The sequence below is a fragment of the Anas acuta genome, chromosome 2, assembly GCF_963932015.1.
Source record: "Anas acuta chromosome 2, bAnaAcu1.1, whole genome shotgun sequence".
Classification (NCBI taxonomy): Eukaryota; Metazoa; Chordata; class Aves; order Anseriformes; family Anatidae; genus Anas; species Anas acuta.
In genome coordinates, this window is record NC_088980.1 from 101,848,115 (window position 1) to 101,874,095 (window position 25,981).

General features: G+C 34.4%; 1 protein-coding gene across 8 annotated transcripts in view; it reads left to right on the forward strand.

Moving 5' to 3' along the window:
* LOC137850893 (cadherin-19-like) overlaps positions 1-20,593 on the forward strand; it is a 107,160-nt gene extending 86,567 nt beyond the window's left edge. For all 8 annotated transcript variants that reach the window (XM_068671408.1, XM_068671410.1, XM_068671407.1 and 5 more), the window contains 5 exons: positions 1,580-1,716; positions 9,638-9,759; positions 13,049-13,166; positions 15,298-15,549; positions 20,023-20,593. In XM_068671408.1, coding sequence (XP_068527509.1) covers positions 1,580-1,716; positions 9,638-9,759; positions 13,049-13,166; positions 15,298-15,549; positions 20,023-20,513 — 1,120 coding nt within the window. In that variant the 3' untranslated portion in view covers positions 20,514-20,593. The remainder of the gene's footprint in view (positions 1-1,579; positions 1,717-9,637; positions 9,760-13,048; positions 13,167-15,297; positions 15,550-20,022) is intronic.
* The last annotated feature ends 5,388 nt before the right edge of the window (positions 20,594-25,981 follow it).

Genomic DNA, 25,981 nt, shown 5'->3' on the forward strand with positions numbered 1-25,981 from the left:
CACACACACACACACACACACACAAATATAACATAATTAGGGTTTCAGTAAAATGCAGCGCCATTTACTATATTTTCTTATTAATTTACTGTTATTTAGTAAGATAGTTATAGGTTAGATTAAATAAGAATAAAAAAGACTATGTATAAAAATTTAGGTTTGGTTTCTTGGTTATATACTTAACTTTTTGTTTAAATGACATGTTTTGCTGTTTAATTAGATGATTTTATAGCATCTCCAATAAAACATGCAAATATAGTGCTTATCTATGACTTCTAAATCTGAAATACTTTCATGGAACTTGCTAGGAAGTCAGTATGTCTGAACAGTGAAACATATATCGCATCACTGAATTGCTTTAAAATAGAGCATGTCACTTCCATATACAAATATTTGGCTAACTTCCACATATGAATCTAATTTTGAAACCATTGATATTATAAATGACAGCAGGTACACATAATCTAGATATCTGGCTGTGCTGAATCAGAACTCCAGTTTCTAAATTAACCAAAAAAAAAGAAACAAAACCCATAAAGTCATATTGTGGTCTGCAATATCTAAATCAAAAGTTAGAGAATCATCCAAATGCTGACATGTCTTAAATACCTAGTCTTAAATACCAACAATATTAAATACCAACAAGAGATAGAAAGTCTTTTTGAAACAAAATTAGACGTACAATAAAAGAGGGAATAATTATTTGTGGGAATTCCAAAGTGGAATGGTAAGAACGTTTTAAACCTTGAAAACAGATTTTACTTCTGTGACATGGACTCTGCTAGGAACTGTGGCACAGTTGTGTTTTTTTTTTTGTTTGTTTGTTTGTTTGTTTGTTTGTTTTGATTGATTTTTTTTTTCATGTCATGAAAGAATATTGGTAAATATCCTTTCCATTTGAACCAATATCTCTGGTGTCTTTTTTCAGTCCATCTCTGGCCTGTGACTTTAACAATTTGAATGGTATGTATGTACATATGTGTGCACGTGCATGTCTGCATATGGACATAGCATCCAGTGTTTTAAATGAAGACTCAGGAGCAGTGGACTCATTTGCAATCATCTTCTACTTTAGGATTTTGTAGCCTGCCTATGTGACGCTTCATTATACATAGTTGTCTTTCTTTCTTTATAATGCCCATTCCCTCAGCATCAGAGCATGTCAGCAATGATAAAATAGATTTACCATTATACCTCCACTTAGCTGTTAGTGTTATTCATTTCACAAGTGGCACTTTTGCTGTTTCTTTTCAGTGAAGTCATTCACCTGCTGTGAGCCTGACTTAGATGTAAGAATGAATAATGCATTTCAGATTCAGTTCACATTAATATAGATCTGAGACATATTTAGTTTTATAAAAAGAAGAGCTTTGATCTTGGCAGTAGTGAATTTTAAATGTTTATAAGTGTACATTTTTCATGACTTCTGAGTTGTTGCAGCACACATTTATATGGATATATGCACAGCTTTGTTTTCTCAGCTGACAATAGCTTTATATGTCCTTCTCAAGGAACATTTCAGTATTAGGGAATCTCTCGCTTCACATTTTTTTTTTCTTTTTTTTTTTTTTTTGTGCAGGTATTCTATTGTCCAAGGCATACATTTAAAGAGATTGTTCAGCATCAATGAACACAATGGAACAATCATTACAACTGAACCTCTGGACCGAGAGATTGCTTCTTGGCACAACATAACTGTTACAGCCACAGAAACCAGTGAGTAAGGAATTTAAGGAACACTGTGCTTTATATACTGCAAACTGTAATTATCCTCTGAATATGCCTTATTTTAAATGAAGAATGCATGCTTCCTTCTCATTATACTACTATTGCTTGCTACATGAAGTAACATTATTAAAATGATTAGTTAAATAGAGGCAGAATGCATTTGAGCTCCAAGGTCCTGTGCTCTTTCATAAAAGATGACCTTATAAAAAATAAATAAATAAATAAATAAGAAATTGTAATGGGATTGAGCATGTAACACTTTCAAGTTACACTGAAGCATATGAATTGCTCCTGCAGTGCAAGATCTTATGTTAAATTAAACCCTGGTTAATTTCACACCAGATTTTTGACTAGTGTGAAATTAACCAGGGTCTAATTTAACACCAGTCAGAAACCTGTGGCTCAAATTAATCATGAATGTAAGGCCTAAATCAGTTAGACTTCTCTTCAGTGACAATTAAATCTCTGAAATCTCCTATATATAGTTTTCCTCTCTCATTTTTGTTTGAAAGTCAAATACAATTGCCTCCATTTGTACTTTTGATTACCTGCTTGCCCTAACTCTGGGATAATGCTCTAGAAAATTAACAGCTACTACCTTATAAAGTGGTTTAGCAAGATTATTAAGATACTTTTTAAAAACTCTTCATATCAATCCCTACAAAGGAGAAGAAAAAGCCAAAATATACAAATATACAAAACTGGCTAATCAATAAATCAAACAGATTTGCTAAATACTTTTAGCATGTTAGTTTAATTCTGAATCTCATTGAAATGTTATTTATAGTTAAATCTACTTTAAACATATATTCATTAGTTCCTCAAAGGAAGCATTCCCTGTATATATGTCAGAATTTTACTGCTAGAAGTTCAATGCAACATATCCAGTAACCTTTTTCAGTGAAGTCTTTATTTTGTGTTTGAAAATTGATAGTATTACCTTCCTTTTCAGCTTCTCTGGGTGTTTTTAAATATAAATATATGTCACTTTTCTTGTTGTTGGACAGATGGCAGGCGATGGTAAAGTTGATCTCTGGCATATTTTTGTCATGTCTTGAATAACACTATGGAAACACAGCAGGATGATTTTGGTCTGGACTTTTCTGTTCAGCTAAACAATAAAAAAGGAAAGAACCAAATGTTACAAATGAATAAGTATCTCCTGAGCAGAAAAAAAGCAGGTCTTTCATAGTAATGAAAGTTATTGCAGACAGACTCATTATCTCCATATTCTTATTTTTATTCTTTATTTCTTTAGTGATGATAAGGTCACTGTCTATAAAAATATATTCCAAAGCATTGAAGTTAGGTCACCTTGCTACGGACATACCTGAAATTATTTATATTTTGAACTAGTAACATTTTATTCCTTGAAATATAGTCCTACCATACACTATGTACATGAGACATTTTGTGGATGACATGTGGATGACATTGTAGCTCCACTGAGGCCAAATCAAAATGACATTAGACCTCATCCACACTAGCTATTCATTGAAGTTGAGATAGAACTTGAAACTGCATTACAGCAGCAACCTCTCTGGGGGCTTATTCAATGTCCTGGCATTTATACAGGACCCAAGCCTTTTGCCTTTACTGTGATGACAGAGATCAGAAATTATTGAGAGTAATTTGCCTGTTATTTCATGACTTGTGATGTGGATCATTAAGTTGAGATACCATGTTTAAAGGAGCCCAGAAGAAGATCTAATTCACATGAGTTTAAACTCAAGTAGTGGGAACCTGCAACCTGTTGAACCTTATTCCAGTTTATACATAGGATTTTTTCCAGCTCAAGAGAAATCAAGATTTATTTGATCAGTTTTTACTTGGTTTTAGTAAGCTTCCACCAAGTGCAAGTCTAAAGCATAAATAGAAGCATTCTAACAGTCATAACAGAAGCAAACATGACAGCAAAAGATCCTTAAGCCATCATATTTACACGACAGTGATTTATAGAGTCAGAAGATGATTTTCAGACAATTAATTAATTTTTTAATTAGAATGACTGGCTCAGCTTTCCCTCAATTGAACTAAAAATGAATGAAAAAAATCCGCATGATAGAAACTGGCTTGAGCTCAATTTCATTCTCATTTCTCTATATTTCTAGTGGAAAAGTTAGTCTTACTTAAACTTGCCCTAAAGAGACGTCATTTGTCCATAGGATTTTTCAGATGTCCATTTTTATTGTGTTATAGAGCTACTTCATGACTGCAGAATTTATAGCTCTTTGAAGGTTTCAGTCATGGATCATATCATTAATTCAGTGTGTAATTGTCACCCTTCTTTGGCCATAAATACTTTTGTTGATAGACTTCTTTTCAGATTAGTTCCAATGTCCCTACTAGTAACTAGGTGCTGTTTGTGTGTGCATTTATTTGATGGTAGGATATAAGTCAACACAGCATCCATGAATCTGATGAACAAGCAAGTTAAGAATAAGCCAAGATAGCTGGAAGGGCTTTACCCATGCCTCTTTCTGTATGGCTGAAGGCACTAAAATTATCCCCTCACTCCTTATAGAATTACAAAGTCTATTACACACCCATCTCTGACCTAACTAAAAAGGTTAAGTCATGCACTCTGTGTATGATTTCTAAAACGGATGTGTGCTACTTTTTGTAAATAAAATAAAATAAATAAAGCATTATTTCATTGTCTATTATATTATTGTGAATATTGGGATTAAACACAAGAAATGTCATTCCCCAAAGAACTATCTCTGAGATGACACTGACAGATCATAAGCTTTGGTAAATTAACACAGCTCTAATGATTTCACAGGAGGAATAGTTATGTGAAACTTCTGACTATCTAGCCATTTATCTCGGTGGTATTGCTTTTGCTGTCATTTCTTTGGCAAAAGACTCAAAGCTGATTTCTTGGGACTTATGATTCCATAAGTCCCAAGAAATCAAATGTCTGCTCCAAGGAACTAGTGGATTATAAATTTAAAAAGAAATGTAAGAACCACCCAAAGCCATATAGTTTGAAGTGATGCAGAAAGGTTTCTCTTAAAAGTCCATTAGATTATTTTAAGAAAATGTCTTAAGGACTTCTGAATGGGTGATAGGCAGTGACACTTATACACATCATGAAGCATATTTTAACTGTAATGAATGTTCTGTGAGTAACATACTTGTGTTTTAGACAGAGCAGATTGAGATATTGACATGCGTAATCTAATAGATATTTAGTACTCCTAGAATATCTTAATATGATTTTATTTATTGGAAAATGTCTCCGTTGTGTCTCTTATCCAACAATACATTCAAGTAAGTATGAATAGTATTGTTGCTACAAAATTTCTTGTGTACTGGTGTAGATATATTACACTGTGGTGAAAGCAGACCTTTCTAAGAGCTAAGTGATGATTAGTGCCATCTAAACGTGGATTGAATTTGCTGATAGGTGAAGGACTTCCAAGAGGTATTCAGTACCTTGAGATCTTCCTTCTGCTGTTTTCAGGTGTGTCCTCATTCTAGCTGTGATAGGGTTAACTTTCTTCATAGTAGCTTGTATGATGCTGTCTTTTGGATTTAGGATAAAGAAAATGTCAATAACACAATGATGTTTTAGTTGTTGCTGATCAGTACTTACACTAAGTCAAAGACTTTCTAGCTTCTCAAAGCTCAGTCTTGGCATCAGATCCAGACACATTTTCTTCCCCTTGAGGGTGCTGAATAGTGTTGAACATAGCTCAGTAGAAATGGGCCAGGCCACAGAATGCTGCAGTGATTTACATCTCTCTGGAATTGCCAGTGACAGCATATTTTTCCAAACACTTTACCAGTTTTCAGGATTCTGCACTTGTTCAGAGGTAAAGTTCCAAAACAGTGGAAGTGCCCACTGTTCTGCATACCTGTTCATACTATCTCCCACACCCTGACATTCATAACTAGCTTGTTTCCCAGCAGATCTCTGGGTGATATTCTTAAACAGATGTTTAACCTTTCACCAAACTAGAAACACATTCAGGAGACATATCAATACAGGTTTAAACATCCAAAGAAATTCAAAATTCTTAAGAGCTATTGTATCTGGCCTGGAGTAGGAAGGGAAGGTGAAGAAGAAGGGGAAGGTGTAATTCCTTGTCCTTCCTCCACAAATCGGATCTCTGAGGAGAAAAGGTAGTAAGTATAATTGTTGATAGTTTTCAAGCGATGGTTCCCAAAGTTAACAGTAATGCTGAGAGCAGGTATCAGATTAGGCTTGTGATCACTGCTTTTATCATTCGTGAGGGAGTGTTACACAATACAGCCCAGTGATAAAATGAAAAGTGACCTTAAAACAGCCCACAGAGAAGAAAAAAAAAAAAAAAAGCAGCAAAAAAGAAGCATATACAGCAAATAAGAGGTACCAGTAACTATTTATTATTACTGTTATTTATAACAGATTATAAACAATTTGTTCTTTCTAACACATTCTTTTCAGATCTGTCATTAGTGGGATAGGGGAGAAAACTGGAAAGAAAATTGCATAACTCATCCCAGTTTTATGGTTTACAATATCACAGAATGGTTGAGGTGGGAAGGAAATCCTGCAGGTCATCTGGTTCAACCCCCTTGCTAAAGCAGAGATTTCATTACCTAAACCTTTTTAATGTTCTGAATAATTAAGTATTCTGTTTCTTTCCAGAGAGGGCACATATTTTCCCTAGCCTCCTTTTGTCATTGAGGTACTTGTAGAAGACCTCTTGTTTGCTTTGATGTCCTTGTACAGATTCAATTCTATCTGGACTTAAGCTTCTTAAGAAGCATGGCCAGCTCATTGAGAGTGGTGATTTTCACCCTCTACTCTGTTCTTGTGAGATCCCACCTGGAGTACTGCATTCAGGTCTGGGGCCCCCAGCACAAAAAAGACATGGATGTGTTAGAACAAGTCCAGAGTAGGGCCACAAGGGGCTCAGGAACTGGAGCACCTCTCCTATGAAGACAGGCTGAGAGGGTGGGGTTGTTCAGTCAGGAGAAGAGACGGCTCCAGGGAGACCTTATAATAACTTTCCAATACCGAAACGGGGGCTATGGGAAAGCTGGGAGGGACTTTTTGTTCAGGGAGTAGAGTAATGGCTTTAACTACAAGAGGGTAGAATTCGATTAGGATAAGGGAGATATTCTTTACTTAGAATGTGGTGAGGCACTGGCACAGGTTGCCTAGAGAAGTTGTGGATTCCCCATCCCTTCAAGTGTTTAAGGCCAGGTTGGATGGGGCTTAGTGAGTTTACTGTGTAACCTCCTAGCTGCCCTAAGGAACTTGAAATCCACATTTTCATGGTGATTGAAACAAAGACTACCTTTGACTTATACATTACCCACAAGCCCCTCTTCATTGGTGAGAACAAGGTCCCGCACAACACCTTTCCTCTTTGCCTTCTGTATCACATGGAGAAGGAATTTATCACCGATGCATTCCATGAACCTCCTGGATTGCTTAATACACTTTTGCGTTGTCCATCCAGCAGATGTCAGGGTGGTTAAAAAGTCTCCCAGTAGGACCAGGACTTTTCCTAACAGTTTTTAGAAATTTTCATCATTTTTTTTTTTCCTGGACAGGTGTCTTGTAGTAGACCCCCACTATAATATCACCTGTCCCTGCCCTCCCTTTAATCCTAACCCATAAATTCTCTTTTAGCTCCTCAAACATCCAAAGGCAGAGCCACATACATTCCAACTGGTCATTGACATATAGGGTGAAACTCCATACTCATCTCCCTAGCCTGTCCTTCCTAAAGGTTGGGTATGTCCAATGTAAATGTTGAGCAAGGTGTCATGTGATTTGAAATATTCCTTTGGTCAGTTTGGGTCAGCTGTCCTGGCTGTGTTACCTCCCAAATTCTGGTGTACCCCACCCTCCTTGCACTCAGGGCACTTCGAGAAGTAGGAAAGTCCTTGGCTTAGTGCAAGAATTACTAAGCAACAAATAAAACATCAGCACGGTATTGTCCTGGTTTTGACTAGGATAGAGTTAATTTTCCTCCTAGTAGCTGGTAGGGTGCTGTGTTTGGGATTTAGGATAAGAATAATGTTGATAAAACACTGATGGTTTAAGTGTTGCAGAGCAGTACTTACGCTAAGCCAAGGACTTTTCAGTTTCTCGCTCTGTTCTGCCAGTGGGCAGGCTGGGAGTGCAGCAGGAGCTGGGAGGGGATAGACCCAGGAGAGCTGACCTGAACTGGCCAACGGGGTATTCCGTACTATATGGCATCATGCTGAACAATTAACATGGGGTGACTGGCTGGGGTGGGGGCACTGGCTGCTCTGGGATAGGCTGGGCATCAGTCAGTGGATAGTGAGCAACTGCATTGTGCATCACTTGTTTTGTACAAGTTGTTGTTGTTGTTATTATTATTATTATTAATTATAATATTATTAATAATAATATCATTAATTAATTAATTAATTATTAATATTAAATAATAATAATAATAATAATAATAATAATAATAATAATAATAATAATAATAATAATAATAATAATAATTTTCCTTTATTTTCTGTCCTAATAAACTGTCTTTATCTCAACCCACGGGCTTCTTTTTTTTTTCTGATTCTCTCTCTCATCCCAGAGAGGGAGGGGAGAGGGTGAATGAATGGCTGTATGGTGCTTAGCTGCCAGCTGGGTTAAACCACAACAGGTATCAACATTATTTTCATTGTAAATCCAAAGCACAGCACCGTATCAGCTACTATGAAGAAAATTAACTCTATCACACCTGAAACCAGGACAAGGTGACATTTATGAACATTTTTATTGCATAAGGTTTTGGTTTTTTGATTGATTGATTGATTTTAGGGCCTATTCCACACACAATTTTCTATCATTAAATTATTATAATTAGGTTTGGATTTTCCTTGTCTGAGACAGTTACAGCAATATAACCTAATGTAAATGCAGTAAATGCAGGAATTGAAGTGTCTTATATTGGCAACTTTATTTTCCTGTTCATTTGGAAATAAGCCATATTAACATAGCTTTTACATAGCCACAGTAGTAAAGTATATTCATCTAAGAGAAGCACTAAAGCTTTCATGAGTATCAAATGCCTATGTATTAAATCTGCTGTGTGAATAATACTTGGAAAATAACTGTAATCCCATCTAACAATTCCATCAAGAGTAAAGCTGTACACATGTCTGAGTAAACGCAGACTTCTTTACAAATATATGTTTGGGACCAGTGGGTAGAATAGCTCTGTTTTTCCAAATTCCAACTCTGTTCTTTATAGAAGTCTCAACTTTCTGTTTCGGCTAGGACCAACTATCAGTGTCTATTACAATTATTCATGGTTAGCAGTGGCACAAGTATTTTGAAATTATATACATTTTGGTGAGTTTTTCACTAAAAACTTCAAAATTTCAAAATATGAAAGGAGTACAGTGTAGTAAAGAAGTATAAGTATATCAAGTAATAGAATTTCTTAAAAGTTGTGACCAACCATTGTGGTATCCATGATAATAAGATGCTCTTCATGAACAAAACCTCATTTAATTTCTGCAGATCAAATTTTATTTTTTACATTTAAATCAGTTTCCAACTTAGTAAATGAAAAAGTGAACATATCCAAACTTTTGTAAGAAGTACTATGACATTCTATTGTAATTTAACATAATGTTGGAGAAGAAAAACAAACTCATTTCAAGACAGAACCCCAGCAAAGCAAAAAAGCACCCTTATTTCTATGTTAGCAATTAAGACTAGAAGTTTAACTTCAAAAGCACATGCTAAATCATATTGCAGGTTATATATTAACAGAATTATTTTAAAAGATTTAGTATTTAATGTGTCTGTAAGTGTCAGTGACTATTTTCCACTGTGAAATATAAATAATATTCTCTCTAGTCTATATTACTTTAAAATATATAGCAGATAACTGATAAATTTTTATTTCCATCTTCCTTTAACCATTAGGAAATCCTGAAAAAATTTCAGAAGCATATGTATATATCCAAGTTCTTGATGTTAATGATCATGCACCAGAATTCGCTAAATTTTATGAAACATTTGTTTGTGAAAATGCAGTTTCTAACCAGGTAAGTGTGAAGGAGTTAGCTACCATTTTTCTCATTGCCATGAAGATCTGTTCTGAGATGACACTATTTCCTCTGAGATTGACTATTTTAGTACTACAAACATAGGATATATTTTGTCTAATTCCAAAAATAATTATGTTGATATGTGTACAGTTTGAAATACAAATTTCAGAAGACTGATAGGTATTTTCCCTTACTGAATAAAGCACCACAGAACATGTGAAAGAAAGATACATCTCCTTGTTTGACTGTTAACATTCTAAACAAACAAATAAATAACAGATTTGATTCACGTTAATGTCACAGGTATAAAACCTAGGCCTGAGATTTTCAGTCACAGCATAACATCATCTGGGAGAACCAGATTTAGACAACATTTAGACTTTTTTTTTTTTTTTTTTTTTTTTGTGTGTGTGTGTGTATGTGTGCATGTGTGTGTTTTAGAATATTTTGGTTAGAAACCATGTGTTTTGAACTAAATTCAAACCTTAGTGAATTCAGTTGAAACCTGCAAGTCTTTAAGTCAAATCCTTATATCTTCAATAGCTGGAAAATGTAGGGTTTGTTGTATCAAATATCCTTCCCAGGATTTTATTTTATTTTATTATTTATTTTTTATTTTATTTTATTTTAGCAATTTGAGTCAATACAACAATCAGAAGCAAAATATTCACTTTTTGTTTGTTTGTTTGTTTATTTGTTTGTACACACACAAAAATATCAAGCTTTTCCTAAATTTTGACTCACAAGTAAAAAGTGCAGTGTTTCTGTCTGTGGTGATGATGTCCCCAGTAAAAGGCTAGAATCTCTGAGGTTAGATGTACAGAAGTATAAGAGATGTGTTTTATATCTATATATATTTATATAGATATACAGCTTTTCTCCTGGTGAGTTTTATTGTATGCTCAGAAAAATCAGAGCCGCCTATTGGTTTCTGAATATTTTATAGACTCATCTCAGTTTTGCTGAGTCTTAATAGAAGTGTTATAGTACGAAATAAACATTAAGGGTTTGCACTGTCCTCCACTTCTAGGGAGAATTCTTAAAAACATGTGAATATGCTGAACATAACCATAGAAATCTTAGCTTTGTGTAAGAACAGCACAGTGCAAACCAAAACAAGGGATTTTTATTTTCTTTTTCAGATAGACATGTACTCCTCAGTATTGTATTTATTGGAACAGATACAGATGAAATTTATGGGAATTAATGCATTCTGTATATAAAATTACAGAATTTAATAATGAAATAGCAAAACAGTATTTAAAGCTGCAGTAATTTTGTGATTTTTCAAATGATACATTTCTAAAAATATACATTTCAAAGATATTTTTAATATGTGGTTAAATAATTATTAGTCAGAACAAAAACTGGATGTGTAAAAAACAAATCATCTATTCTTGGACTTTTTTTTTTTTAATAGGTTGCCAATGGTAGGTAATTCTTCTATATTTTAGTAGCCAAATTAGAAATGAAGTTGTATTAGAAGCTGTCTTTATGTCTTACTGCTATATGCAAGCTGAATCTGCATATTCAGTGTAATTTGATAGACTTTGAATATTATGGTCAAATATACAACCTTTAAAAGCTTTTTCTTACCTCTGGACATGAAAATATTACCAGCAAAACCTCATCAAATACCAACAGAGTTTTGTTGTTGTTGTTGTTTGTTATTTTTTTGTAGTATATGGCAGAACAATATCATAAAAATATGTTACTCATTTATGTTTTAGACCATATATATAGTTTTGCTCTCTGTTCTTGTTCATATTAGGAATATTCTGGGAATATTATCCCCTTACCAAAATAAAGACTATTATTTATTCCCAGTGTAACATTAGGGATCAGCTATTGTTCTTCACTGATATCTTGAACTTCCTGCCAATACCTGAATTTGCATCACCTTAGATATTTTGTTTGCTCTGAGAAAAGAAAAACCTGTTCCTAATGAATTTTGCATCCTTTGTACACTGTCACTAAGTATATTACTCAACAATCTCTTCTCAATAGTAACAATAAATATTTATCAAGGTTCCTCATACGGAGTGAAAATATAGATTTGAAATATATATATATATATTTATGTATAAAAAAGACAGAGTAATAAGAATAAAAAGCTTCTAGAGTAGAAGCCACAATTTGCACACTGCTGTGTTGATTTCATCAAACTTAGCTTGTTTGAAAAAAAATAAAATATTGAATTCTTAGATCTTTCACTGAAAAAAAAAAAAAATAATCAGGAAAGAGTTTTCAAAAGCACAGATGGAAGGCTGTAGTCACTTGTATTGACTTACTGCTGGTTTTGCTTTTAAAGTACTTCTTGTAGCATATATGTGCTTTCTCTTTTGGGGTAAGTTGAGTATGCAGGTCTCTTGGGTACAAATAAGGCAGGAGGTGACTGATAAAATAGAACCCAAGTTAAAATTGGGCACTATCTTTTCTTAAAGTTGGTAGACTTGAAGCGGCATGATCAATGATCCTCACTTACTATTATATCCTGATGGCCAGGTCACTAAATGTTTTCTGGTAAAAGTAAAAAATTTAAGCACTTTGTTAGCAGAAACATATCTAATTTATTAAGTATTTATTTAGTTGTTTCTTTACAGACATAAAATAGATTCTTTCAAATGTTAAATGTTACTTTTGATGTTATCTTACAAATGATGATCTATTTTGACATATTTTTAAATGAATTATATTTTATTTTCTTGAGAAAAAAATGACCAAGAAATTCCATAATCTATTATAATATTCAAAATCAATACTTCAGCACAGGAACTTGTCAACATATCTCTCTTACTGCAGCTACAAAATATCAGTTGAATGATGTCAATATGTGTGTGGGCTGGAAGGAAAAGTATTTTGTATAGAATAATTTGTTTAAATGTAGAATCACCTTTCACCTTGGCACCTTGGAGGTAGGGTAGGAGAAAGAGAGAAAAAGAAGAAAAAAAAAGGACTAAATACTATATATATGATTGCTTTTTTTTATTTTATGAAAACTTCATTTGTACCTTGTCTTTTGATCCAGGAAATCATATATTTTCTCAATATTTTAATGCCTAGCTCTCAAACAGATGAAAAATAAAAGCAGAATATTTGCAGATTACCAGTCTCAATGAGACTGGATATAGGAGCTGTATCTTTGTGAGTACATAACATACACTCAATATGTATTTATAAACTTCATTTCTAGCATCAGTGGCTTAACATGATATGTCCTTTTATCATTTTAAAGGAACATTGAACGCTTTTGTAGTTTAACAATTGCACTTATATGTGTTTCCAGCTAATTCAGAGCATCAGTGCAGTGGATAAAGATGATTCAGAAGAAAGTCATCATTTTTACTTCTCATTGGCTCAGGAAAGTACAAACAACTCACATTTTACTGTCAAAGATAATCAAGGTACTGTCATTCATGTGCTCTTTAAGACTTTTCTAATGAAAGACGGATGTTTCGAATGGTCTTCACATCACCAATTTTATAAAAATTTCCACTTATATAGAAAATGTTATAAGAACACAACATGAAGCATATTTCAAAACAATAATTTGATAATATCAGTTTATTTTCCTTTTTCAGTCAAGTAAACTAAATGGCAAAAGATGATTTTATATCAATGAAAAGAAAAAATAAATAAATCTGAGACTAAAAACAAAAACAACAACAACAACAACAACAAAAAACAAACAAAACAAAACAAAACAACAACAAAAACACACTGCTATTCCTTATAATTTATCTTCTTAATGTAGGATGTAGTGGAAAGTACCAGCTTTATTGTTAAAGCTATGCATTTATTTAAGAAATAAGATTTCCAGAAAGAGAAGATTGTTGTTAGTGCAAGTCTGTTACTTCATCACTTCAGTAAGACCAAAATTATAAACACAAATTAATAGGAAAGTAATCTTATTTCCTAAAACAACTTAAACTACATTCATTTGTTACTGATGACACCATATAAATGTCTCCTATATGAATTTTAATGTTATTCAGAACTGCGATTGATTGAAACTCTTAAAAAGAGTAACATAGTTACCAAGCAAAAACAGTCCAAGGCAAAAAATGTAAATACAGTAACTGCAGGAAATGCAACCACTTAGAGTCAGTCTTCTGAGAATATGAAGAGCTTCTTCAGACTCAGCTAAAGTACACATTGCTCTTATTGACATTGCTAATTATTTGAATTTTCTTGCTAGGTGAATAAATCAATGGAAGTAAGTTTTGGAAAGTTCAGACTATATTAAATGGCAAACGACTTTTCTTAATATCTTCAAAGTTAAAGTCAATGTTTTAATATGTTTCAGTTCCCAGCTTCATTAACCTCTCACCCAGTGCCAAGAAGAGATAACTTGTTACATTAAGATCAAATTGTGTACAATGAGCTTTTCCCACATTTGCTCGTTCTGCACAAAGTCCAAGCAAAGATATGCAGTATATTCAGTTCCTTTTGGAGGCTATTGATAAGAAAAAAAGAAAAATATTTTCCAGCATCATATGCTCATCCTTCTGTCTCTACCTTTCTGCTGCATTTCACACAAATGGCTGGGTGATTTGGGATAGTAGTAGGCAAGAGGAAAAGTGAGTCTAAAGATCTGGAGCCTTTTATCTCACGGTTGTCCTCTGAACTATGACTAAGAAACATGGAAAGACTTAAATAGGGGGAGTTAACTTCAGTAGACTTTGGATAAATATGCTATAAATTTAATGGATGTATGTTCATAAAAATGTATGAACTCATGTGGTTATTCATCCTGCCATGATCAAAAACCTGACATACACGTATAAATATTTTTTTTTCCTTTGTGTGCAGATTTCAGTAGTCTTAATTTGTTTTCCAGTGAGCTAAATTTCAGATTAGAATTAGTTCATAAGGAGTTCAGAAGGGGCTGTACTTAAACTGTTTATTGGGTTTTATACAGAACTTATTAAACATTAGTAGTTAAAGTAAGGTGAGAGACTAACAACTTTTCCCTCCTTTAGATAATAGGTGCTAAGCTAGCTCCAGTTTTCTCTCAGGGAAAGAAATAAAAGACTATTTCAGTCAACTTTTTTTTTTTTTTTTCTTCTTTCTTTCTTTGTCTTCTTTTACTTTTTACCTGCTTTCTCTGTGTGCTGTCAGGCACATTTTTGGACCTTTTGGATTGGTAAACTGTCTATATTTCATCTGTGAGCTGCTGTATTGTTAACAGCTGGTTGCAGGAACCATTATAAGAACCAATTAATTGGCCTGAGCAGCTATCAGATACTATACACTGGAATTTTGTAGCTTCAAACATTAAAACAGCTTTAAGGTCAATTTTTATTATTGAACCTGGAACACATATGACAAAACAAATGCAATTATTCACAGTTGACACAAGGAAAGTTCACATATCCATGGCTGGCTTTACTTTCTTAACGTTGCTAATGTTGAACAGTAGCATTGTTTTTAAATAGGTCATATTCCACTGGATTTTTATTGTTATTGTTTTTATTGTTTATTGTTATTGTTTATTGTGATAAATGCCTATCATGTACAAAAATTATCTTCTAGATAACACAGCTGGGATTTTCACAGCAAAAAGTGGTTTCAGTAGACAAGAACAGTTTTATTTCTATTTGCCAATATTAATTCTGGATAATGGATCCCCACCACTTACAAGCACAAATACTCTCACTGTCACTGTCTGTGATTGTGACACTAAAGTGAACACCTTCTACTGTCGATATGGAGCTTTCATGTATTCCATGGGTCTCAGTACAGAAGCTTTAGTTGCTGTTTTGGCTTGCATACTAATATTCCTGGGTAAGTAGAAGTAAGATAAATGACTTTTTTTTTTTTTTTTTACAGTAATCATGACTATGTAAAATAAATAAATGAATAAAGATAATCCCAGACAGGAAATATGGAAGTGCAGTTTTATTGAGAAAAAAAAAAAATCAATAAGTCAAATCTTTAATTTCTTTTCTGTTTTCTTAAATCTAAATATTTTTTCCAGTTTTCAGTAAAATTTGAATCCTAACACCATGCCTTAAAAGTTTGCTTTAATTATTTAGCATTAATTATAATAAAAATCTGAGAATTCAAAGTCAATATTGAGCCTAGGTAAAGCTGAAGACAGCATTAGTAAAGGAGATTGGTTATTATAAGAATAAATTAGGTACATAATAATACGTTCTGCCTTAGGTATGTACAGCTAAGATCAACACAAAATAATAAAAGATAAAGAGAAACTGATACACTCAGAAACTGAGCAACTGTATCTGTCCAGGCTGATCAACCTGAAGCAGAGGAGGTTTAGCAGGATTTCATCAATATGTATAAATCCCTGAAGGAAAAGTACAAAGAAGATGAAGCCAGGCTCTTTTTTTTTTTTTTTTTTTTTTTTAAATTGCAGATGGCACCAAGTTAGGTGTGTGTGTTGATCTGCTTGAGGGTAGGAAGGCTCTGCAGGAGGATAAGGATAGGCTGGACCAATGGGTTGAGGCCAACTGTATGAAGTTCAACAAGGCTAAGTGCCGGGTCCTGCACCTGGGAGTTGGAAAGCTGGTTGGAAAGCTGCATGGCGGAGAAGGACCTGGGAATACTGGTTTGATAGCCAGCTGAATATGAGCCAGCAGTGTGCTCAGGTGGCCAAGAAGGCCAACAGCCTCCTGGCTTGTATCAGAAGCAGTGTGGCCAGCAGGTCTAGGGAAGTGATTGTACCCCTGTACTCAGCTCTGGTGAGGCCGCACCTTGAGCACTGTGTTCAGTTTTGGGCTCCTTGCTACAAGAAGGACATCGAGGTGCTCGAGTGAGTCCAGAGAAGGGCAATGAAGCTGGTGAGGGGTCTGGAGAACAAGTCTTACGAGGAGTGGCTGAGGGAGCTGGGTTTGTTCAGCCCGGAGAAGAGAAAGCTCAGGGGTGACCGTATCGCTCTCTATAAGTACATTAAAGGAGGCTGTAGTGAGGTGGGGGGGGTTGGTCTATTCTCCCATATGCCTAATGACAGGATGAGGGGGAATGGGCTAAAGTTGCACCAGGGGTGTTTTAGGTTGGATATTAGGAAGAACTTCTTTACCGAAAGGGTTGTTAGACATTGGAACAGGCTGCCCAGGGAAGTGGTGGAGTCACCATCCCTGGAGGTCCTGAAAAGACTTTTAGATATTGAACTTAGTGACCTGGCTTATTGGAGGACTTGTTAGTGTTAGGTCAGAGGTTGGACTCAATGATCTTGAGGTCTTTTCCAACCTAGACAATTCTGTGATTTTCAGTGGTGTCCAGTGACAGAACAAGAATAAGCAGGCAAAATGTGAAGCATAAGAGGTTCCATCTGAACAACAGAAAGCAGTTCTTTGCTATGTGGTTGACTAAGCAGTGGCACAGACTGCTCAGAGAGGTTGTGGAGTCTTCTTCATTGGAGATCTTCTAAAGCTGCCTGGACATCGTGCTGGGCAACCTGCTTATGATGGTCATGCTTGAGCAGGGGTTTGGACCAGGTGACCTCTGTTATTCTCTAAGTAAAATCTCCAGAAAGACATTTCTCCAAATGTTGTGCATTTTTCCCTGTCAGGAGACACCAAGTTTATTTCCATTACAAAGTATATTATGGATGTGAAAAGTGAACACTGTAAATGCATAGGAGATATCTTTGTACCTCTGGAATGTAAAGCCCTAGTCATGCATAGCTGGTGAATGGCACTTACAAATCCAGACCTACCCAGCCAAGGCTGGCTGTTCCTGCCCTGCTCAGGGCTACGGCTGTTGCAAACTATACCTGGCAGCAATCACTGCTACAATGCATTTGATCTTTTTCAGAAAAAGAAAATAGAACCCATTATTAGTGGGATACAAATTTTTAGTGTAGTGTTTGATGAGTGATTTGATGACACTGACATACCATAACAGCAGGTGTACAGTAGCAACCATTCATAGAATCACAGAATGGTTTGGGTTGAAATGGACCTTAAAGATCATCTAATTCTAATACCCCTGTCATGGGCAGGGACACCATCCACTAGACTAGCTTGCCCAGGGCCCCATCCAACCTAGATTTAAACACTTCCAGGGATGGGGCATCCACAGTTTCTCTGGGCAATATGTTCCAGTAATTCATCCATCCTGTAAGTCTGTGACAGACTAAAGGTTAAGGTATGGTACCTTAGAAAGAAAGAGAAGTGATAAAGATGGGTAGGTTTGTTTTACAAGACAAAATGACTGATCTTAAAGCTTGGTTGTTGATGGTGGTCGTGGACCTGAAGACCTCATTCAAGCTGATGAGAACAAAGCAACATGGAAAGACTTCCAACTCCATCTCTGACTGTTACCTATGTAAGAATATGATATATATATATTATGCCTTGTAATTACATAGTGCATAAAATATGATATCCAGAAGTATCACAAAACAATTGACTGATCATGTTAGGGAAACAGTTTTTCAACCAAGAGTGAAACTCTACAAACAAAAAAAAATCGAAGTCAGAAAAAATGAAGGTAAAATAAGGTTTTACTGAGTAATGTGATATCAAATCATCATTTTAAATTGTGAAAACCTAGTACAACCTGTTTTTCAACAAAATTATTAAAAAATGTGAAAAAATATAATCCGAAATGAACAGGAAAACTTTAACAAACAGTGTCACAACACAAATGTAATGTCAGGAGAGAAAGAAACAATAATAGCAGAAATCACATTATTTTTAAAACTAAATCTTTCAAGGATAATGATTCTCTCAATGTATTTGTTAATGGGAAAAAATACAATACTAACATTTTTAAACTTCTATGTCAGTGAAAAAAAAATAAAAAACAATCTTAAGTAACACCCATTTATTTATTTATTTTGCAAACATATCTAGGTGAAGAACATTCTTTTTTCTACCTTCATTATACAGTATGATCTCATCTAATCTATGCATAACATCACATAAAGTATATCATTGGTAACCACAGGAAAACTAAGGCTTGAAAATGGTGGCTGGTAGCTCTATACTGATTTTGTATTTTGATCTGCTGTAGTAGCAATACAAGAAAAGAAAGAGAAGCCCAATAAAGCTAATGGAATTATTGGACTTTACACCAGGGAAATGCATTTTTACGAATATTCAAAATGGGATATACAAATTCCTATACATAATCTGAACATTATTATTATTATTATTATTATTATTATTATTATTATTATTATTATTATTATTATTATTATTATTATTATTATTATTATTATTATTTGGAACTTTATCCTTGTATTTATCATTAAAATATAATGAGTTACTTCACCATGCAATAGCTTGCTATAGCTTGAAACTATTTGGGTTTTGTAAATGTATGATAATATTCTAGAAATTATTATTTCCAGGGCTTTCAGGTTTTATGTTACTATTTCACAATGATAGGAAAGAGTATATAGGGAAATAAAGAACTACTTCAGGTGTGTCATATCCCTAACTGAGGTAAAATCCTGTCATGGTTAGTAGTTGTGTCATATTATGTCCCAAGTAAAAAATTAAAGTTCACAAACTATTACTTATTGAATAGCTGAATAAAACTGCAGTAAGATTTAGATGAAGAAAATGAAACCATTAATCTCTGTGAAAGTCATAGAATACTTAAAATGGATCATTCAGCTAAAAATGAAATGATACAGGATTTGAAAAGAATGATTTAAAATATTTATTTAAAAAAAAAAAAAAAAAAAAAGCTTTAATGTATGTTAAAAAAACAAGCTGTTCTCATTCGAAAACCCCAACAGTAATTACTGCTACAACATCACAAAAAATTTCTTCAGATTCTTCAAATCTCCAAATCAATGTAGTATAAACAAGTGAACCACACCCTGCATGGTCTATGGACCTGAATTATTTTCAATCCATGAAGTAGGATAGCTCACACATTGTCTCATTTTTCATTTGCTTTTCCTAGGGCTTTAATCTAAGAGAGGGAGAGATTAAAAATAAATAAATAAATAAATAAATGTTGAATGTTGAATTAATATATTATGTGATAAAACAAAGCAGTTTCAAAAAAAAAAAAAAAATCTGTTTCCGTCACTGCTTCAAACCCTCATCTACCCAAAGAATTGCTCCATTTCATTCACCCATTTTATAAGTCCCTCTGTAGCCATTTTTCTACCACCTTCTGTGATAATCTCACAACCATAAAAACTATAAAAATCACAGCTCTATAAATTTGTTAAGATAGCCTCACTTTGTAATTGTAGCAATGTTAAGAAACATTACTATTTTTTAAGTATTTCCAAGCACATTCAAAATTTGTTATTTTGTTTCTATTTGTCAGTGTTTTTTTTGGCAATTGTAGCCGTAAGACAGCAGAGGAAGAAGTCCCTCTTCTCAGAGAAAGTGGAAGAATTTAGAGAGAACATTGTCAGGTATGATGATGAAGGAGGTGGTGAGGAGGACACAGAAGCTTTTGATATTTCAGCACTGAGGACCCGCACGGTCATGAGAACATGCAAACCTCGAAAGAACATCACCACAGAAATCCACAGCCTCTACAGACAGTCTCTGCAGGTTGGCCCTGACAGTGCCATCTTCAGGCAATTTATTTCAGAAAAGCTTGAAGAAGCCAATACAGATCCTAGTGCTCCTCCATATGACTCACTTCAGAGATATGCGTTTGAGGGGACTGGCTCTTTGGCAGGATCTCTCAGCTCCTTAGGCTCAGACATGTCAGATGTGGATCAGAATTATGACTACCTTTCAGATTGGGGACCTCACTTCAAACAGCTTGCGGGAATGTATGCTTCTCATATGAGTGTAAGGGATTAGTTACTGTTTGCTTGTTTGTTTGTTTGTTTTTGGTTTTGTTCTTTCCTAAATGCTCAGCAACCAAAACCAACTCTTTTTTTTTTTTAAAAAAAAAAAAAAAAGAAGATCATCCCACATTTATGCACAAAAATAAAGTCCAAAGTCTTGGATGTGAAGATCTTGTGAAAAATCATACAAATAATCTCGTGAATTGAGGGAACAGGACCTCTCCATTTGAAAATCTAGTGTCTATTTGCATTTTTTTGAATGCAAATTGTGCTGCTTTGGATATCAAAGTCCCATTCTGGGTACAGAAAACCTGGGTCCTGCAGGTGCAGAAGGTCACAGAAGCCAAATAGAAATGATAAATAGAATTGCAAATATTCTGCCATTCATAAGCTTTATACAGTTTCCAAAGTTAAGACAGACTTCCGCTGTGGCAGTTGAATATATTCTTTAACCAAAGTTAAACCTACATATTTGTATAGTGCTTCATAATATAAATAGACTTATGTGAAAAAAGTAAACCCTAGATATTCTAATACAATTGTCAGAAGCATTTAAATGAATCATCTATTTATTGTTCATAGGATGATAAAACTAAAACAAGTCTCTTTTCATATAAGCGTAAAAAAAATAATGATGTATTGCAATAAAACGATATATTGCAACAACAGCAAGTATTTGATACTAATTTCTTTAATGGTATTATTGGGAAATGCATAAACACAATAATTAATTTAGCAAATAAGATGGAAGGAAGGAAGGAAGGAAGGAAGGAAGGAAGGAAGGAAGGAAGGAAGGAAGGAAGGAAGGAAGGAAGGAAGGAAGGAACCAGTTAAAGATGTGTTTTTTTTTTGTTTTTATTCTGTTTTTTTTTTTTTTTTTTTTTTTTTTAATAATGGAACATAAAATTATCTGCAGTAGTCAATTTTATTATAACTGTATTAAGGATCTTTAAATTGCTAAACTGATGGTCATAAAACTTTATGTATAACATTAGATGATAAGATAGTAAAATGCTTTAATGTTAATCCACTTCTGAAAATGATCCTTTATCATTCTGTTAAACTCGAATCAGATTTCAAGATTAATTTCCCATTGTATCTTTTAAAAGTAGTTTATAATGAATATAAAGGTGTCTTAGAATATTTTTACTCATATATATGCAGCTACCCAGCAGCAATTTTAGATCTGAGAGTCATCAAAATCATCAAAATCATCTGCTGCTTATTCTACAGAGATCGCATCTTGTAATCAAGTAAAACAACATTTCCACAACTAAAAGCTGTCATCTGGATAAAGAAAATTATGTGATATTTTCCTTCTTTTCATTTTTTTTAATAAATAAATAAATAAATAAAAACTATTAGGTATGAATTACTGAATTACAAAGAGCCAGACAGACAAAGCTTGTGGAAAGAAAAAAAAAAAAAAAAAAAGGCTTGTAACATACAATATGTGCTGCAATGCTAGCTACAATTGCTGTTAACCAACAAAAAGCAAGGCATATAGGCTAAGTGGAAAAACGCCAGTGCAGAGTTCAAATGTCAGCTAAAAATAAAACACATGGAGTCTGAAAATCAGGAGAAATTTCCAATGTAAGGCCCGGTAAGGGCAGAAACATTATTCATGATATTAATTGCTGTAAAACATGGGAGGAGGGCGGGGTCATCCAACTAGGTGCAGATGAAACAGCATCAAAAGGAAAAATTGGTTCTCTCCAGTCTCATGCAAGGCCTTGAGTATGACCGAGTGAATACAAAACACCTTTAAACAGTGAATAATTAAAACATTGACCATTGACATAGTTAAAAAAATGACTCTTTTTTTTTTTTTCTTTTTTGTTGTTGTTGTTGTTCAGTGGCTCTTAAGCAGATGTAATAAAATAATTCATTTTGAGACAATATTGTATACATTTATCATTTGTTCCATGGCAAGGAATAGACAGAGTGCAATTATATGTGCCTTTATTTTTTGGAGATGGTGAGAAGTACAGTTTTAGTAATAAATTTATAGATTTATGCAGTTTTTACACTACACAAATCCTTATTCCACAGATGGTCTCAGTGTCTTTAATAGAATTCCTCATAATTTCAGACTGTATTTAGTACAAATAGGATGAAAAGGTCTGATCCTTTCCCAATCCAGATATTTGTCTGTTTAGATGGGGAAATATCTAGCCATGTTTTCTCTGACATTACAGTTTTCTCCGTTTACTACACTTTAATGATAACTAATTTTTGTAACCAATGCGTACTACTCTCATATCAAGTGACTTCTAAGTGAAAGAAAGCAGTGGTCTGCAATGGCTACTACATGATCTTTAGCCAAAAAGGCATAAAACCATTTTTCTTGCTCCAAAGTAAGAAGCCATTCTTAGCTGTTACTGGGCCACTGGGCTTGTTATTCTAAGTCAAACCTATTGTTTGACTTACTACATGTTTTTTGAAGACCTCTATGGATGGTGACTTAACCTATCCCCTGAGCAGCCTGTTCCGGTGCCTCACAACCCTTCCAGTGTTAGGACATTTTTCCTAGTATCCATCTTAAACATCCCCTGGAACAACTTAAGGCCTTTTCGTCTTGTCTTATTACTTGGTGCTTAGGAGAAGAAACCAAACCCCACCTCACTATAGTCCCTTTTAAGGTAATTGTAAAGTACAGTAAAGTCTCTCCCAAGCCTTCTTTTCTCCAAGCTAAACAACCCAAGCTCTCTCAGCTACTCCTCATAAGACTTGTGCTCCAGACCCTTTGCCAGCTTCATTGTCCATTTTTTGTACATACTCTAGCGCCTCGATGTCCTTCTTGTAGTGAGGGGCCCAAATCTGAACACAGTACTCAGGTGCAGCCTCACTGGAGCCAAGTACAGATGGACAATCACTTCCCTAGTCCTGGCCACACCATTTCTGATACAAGCCAGGAGGCTGTTGGCCTTCTTGGCCACCTGAGCACACTGCTGGCTCGTATTCAGCTGGCTATCAAACCAATACTCCCAGTCCCTTTCTGCCAGGCAGCTTTCCAGACACTCTTTCCCCAGCCTGTAACATTGCATGGGGGTGTTGTGCCCCAAGTGCAGGAGCCAGCAATTAGCCTTGTTGAATCTCAACATATGATGGATCTCTTCTGACACTGTTTGAGTAAATTCATCTGTGTCACTACAAATTCCACAGAAAAAAAAAAATGACTTCACAAATGACATCTTGAACAACTGTTTCAGTAAGTTATGAGCTGGAACAATAATTTTTTGCATTCTGATTCTGTATGTTGACCTTATAAACGTCAAAAAATATCCTCCATTATTAATACTGAGGACACTAGAGACTAGCCTTGAAGACTACAGAATACAAAATGTATAAAATGAAATGACACAAAATACAACATCATCCAGTCTAGAAATAATTCTTAAAAAAAATCTGCAATTATATTGGTCATTTACCCATTAGAGTAATTAAGACAAGCTCCTAAATTTACTATGAACTGCCAACAAGATGCAACCCAGAAAATCATATGTGAACCAAAGCTGTACAAAATAATAAAACAGGCAAAAGAAAGTGTTGACCATGAAATTAGATTGAGATTAATTACCTAAAAGCTTAATTACTTGGCAGTTCATTTTTTCTTGTCAGACTGACCAATCACACTAACAGTGTTTCTAACATCACATGTTCACTTAAACACTAACTCAAAGGCAATTCTAATATTACTTGTTAAAGTGTTTTCATAGGACAATTTATTTAATTTTTTTATACTTGCAAACTCTGGCAAAACAAATGAGGTGTCCAACAGATGTAAAAGAGGAGATAGAAGATATTATCCTTAAAATTTTCTATTTATAGTGTAATTCAATATACACTTTTTGCATATGGTGAACCTAATTTCATTTGTTACAAATGCCAGTTTATTTGCATTACTTATGAATTCAAAATATCATTACAATGACTTGAGAAATATTTTATTTGAATCATTAAGCATTACAGCAACTTTAGTAATACTTCATTGAAGTTCTTGTCAAAAAAGCTTATCCTCACAGAAGTCTTACCCCATTGCCACCATGACTGAACATAAAACCACTCTAGTTAGCCTATAAAAATGTTTACACCCACTGTAGTTCATCTCACCCAACTTTCACCGTATCAAAATTAGTGTAAGTTATTCAATTACCCAAAAAAGAATGCTCAGAGTCTCTGTCTGGAAGTGCTAGTCTCATTATGTTTACTGTAGCAAAAGTTTAGCAGGTTAGTTATAGTCAAAGCCTAAAGTTTAGATGATTCAAGTTAAGATGAATCTCTTCCTTCCCATCCCATGCTCCCCTTTTGCTGTAAGTCCAGCATGCCACTCCCTCCAATGTCTCAGAAATTTGGGGTAGTCTGGACACTCTCCAGTACTGCAAAATGAACATGGAATCCCTCCTTATGGGAATAGCTTACACACAGCAGCCTTTCCACACTGAAGAACTCCTGCAAACATATCTCCATCATGTCACTGGCAACTCTAACCCATTATGAATCACCCCAAAACTTCATCTGCTTTCCCCAGACTTATGGGGATATAAGGACTCTGCTTTGCCTTCCCTTATGGGATTATTTTTAACAACCTCAAAAACATTTTCCTTTGAAAATAGTGCCTGTTAATCTTGAATGATTGGTATTGTTTCATAGTATCCTACTAACAGCTAAAGGTTTCCAAGTCTGCTATTTGTGAAGGTAACTATTTTGCAAAAGGCATGAGCTCAAGGCAAAACCGGGTCAAATGATTCATGTAACAGGTCAGCTCCTGAGCTGGAAACAACACGTAAATCCTGAAATATTAAGTCCACTGCCCAGCTTGCTGGACTACATGTTTGTTTTTTTTTGTTTGTTTGTTTGTTTGTTTTTTTTTTTCTGTTGTTTTTGTGTGTTTTATTTTTATTTTATTTTTATTTATTTTATTTTCAACTCTACTTGTGCTTTCTTGATATATCTGTATAATAAAGCAATTAAAAAATATAAATGCTCTGAACACCTGAGTGTGGTCACTTTGAATAACTTTTTGCATGTGATCAAATGGTAGTTTCCGGTTTATAATGCTTTTTCCCAAGAGTAAATGTAAGTGCATGAATGTCAAAAAAAATAAAAAAAATAAAAAGAAAAAGTAAAGGGCACCACAGCACTCAAGGTAACATATCCTGCACATGCTAAACTATCTTGTCCTCTCCCTTATGTCTTGCTGTGCTTTAAAGGAAATAGAAAGCATTAGCAAACAGAGGTCTCTCACAGAATTCTTTCTTACAGAAACTTCATAAATAGCGGTCCATAACTAAGATTCAACAGTTAATTTTGGAGAAGCAAAAAGATACTAGATAAAAGAAAGAGAGCTCAATGATTGCAAAATTCTCCAGTGACGATTGTCAGCCAAACCACTCCCCCACTCCTACCTAAAAAATCAGCCAACCAAACAACCAAAAAACAAACAAACAACAACAAAACACTAATAGTCTGCAATACTTA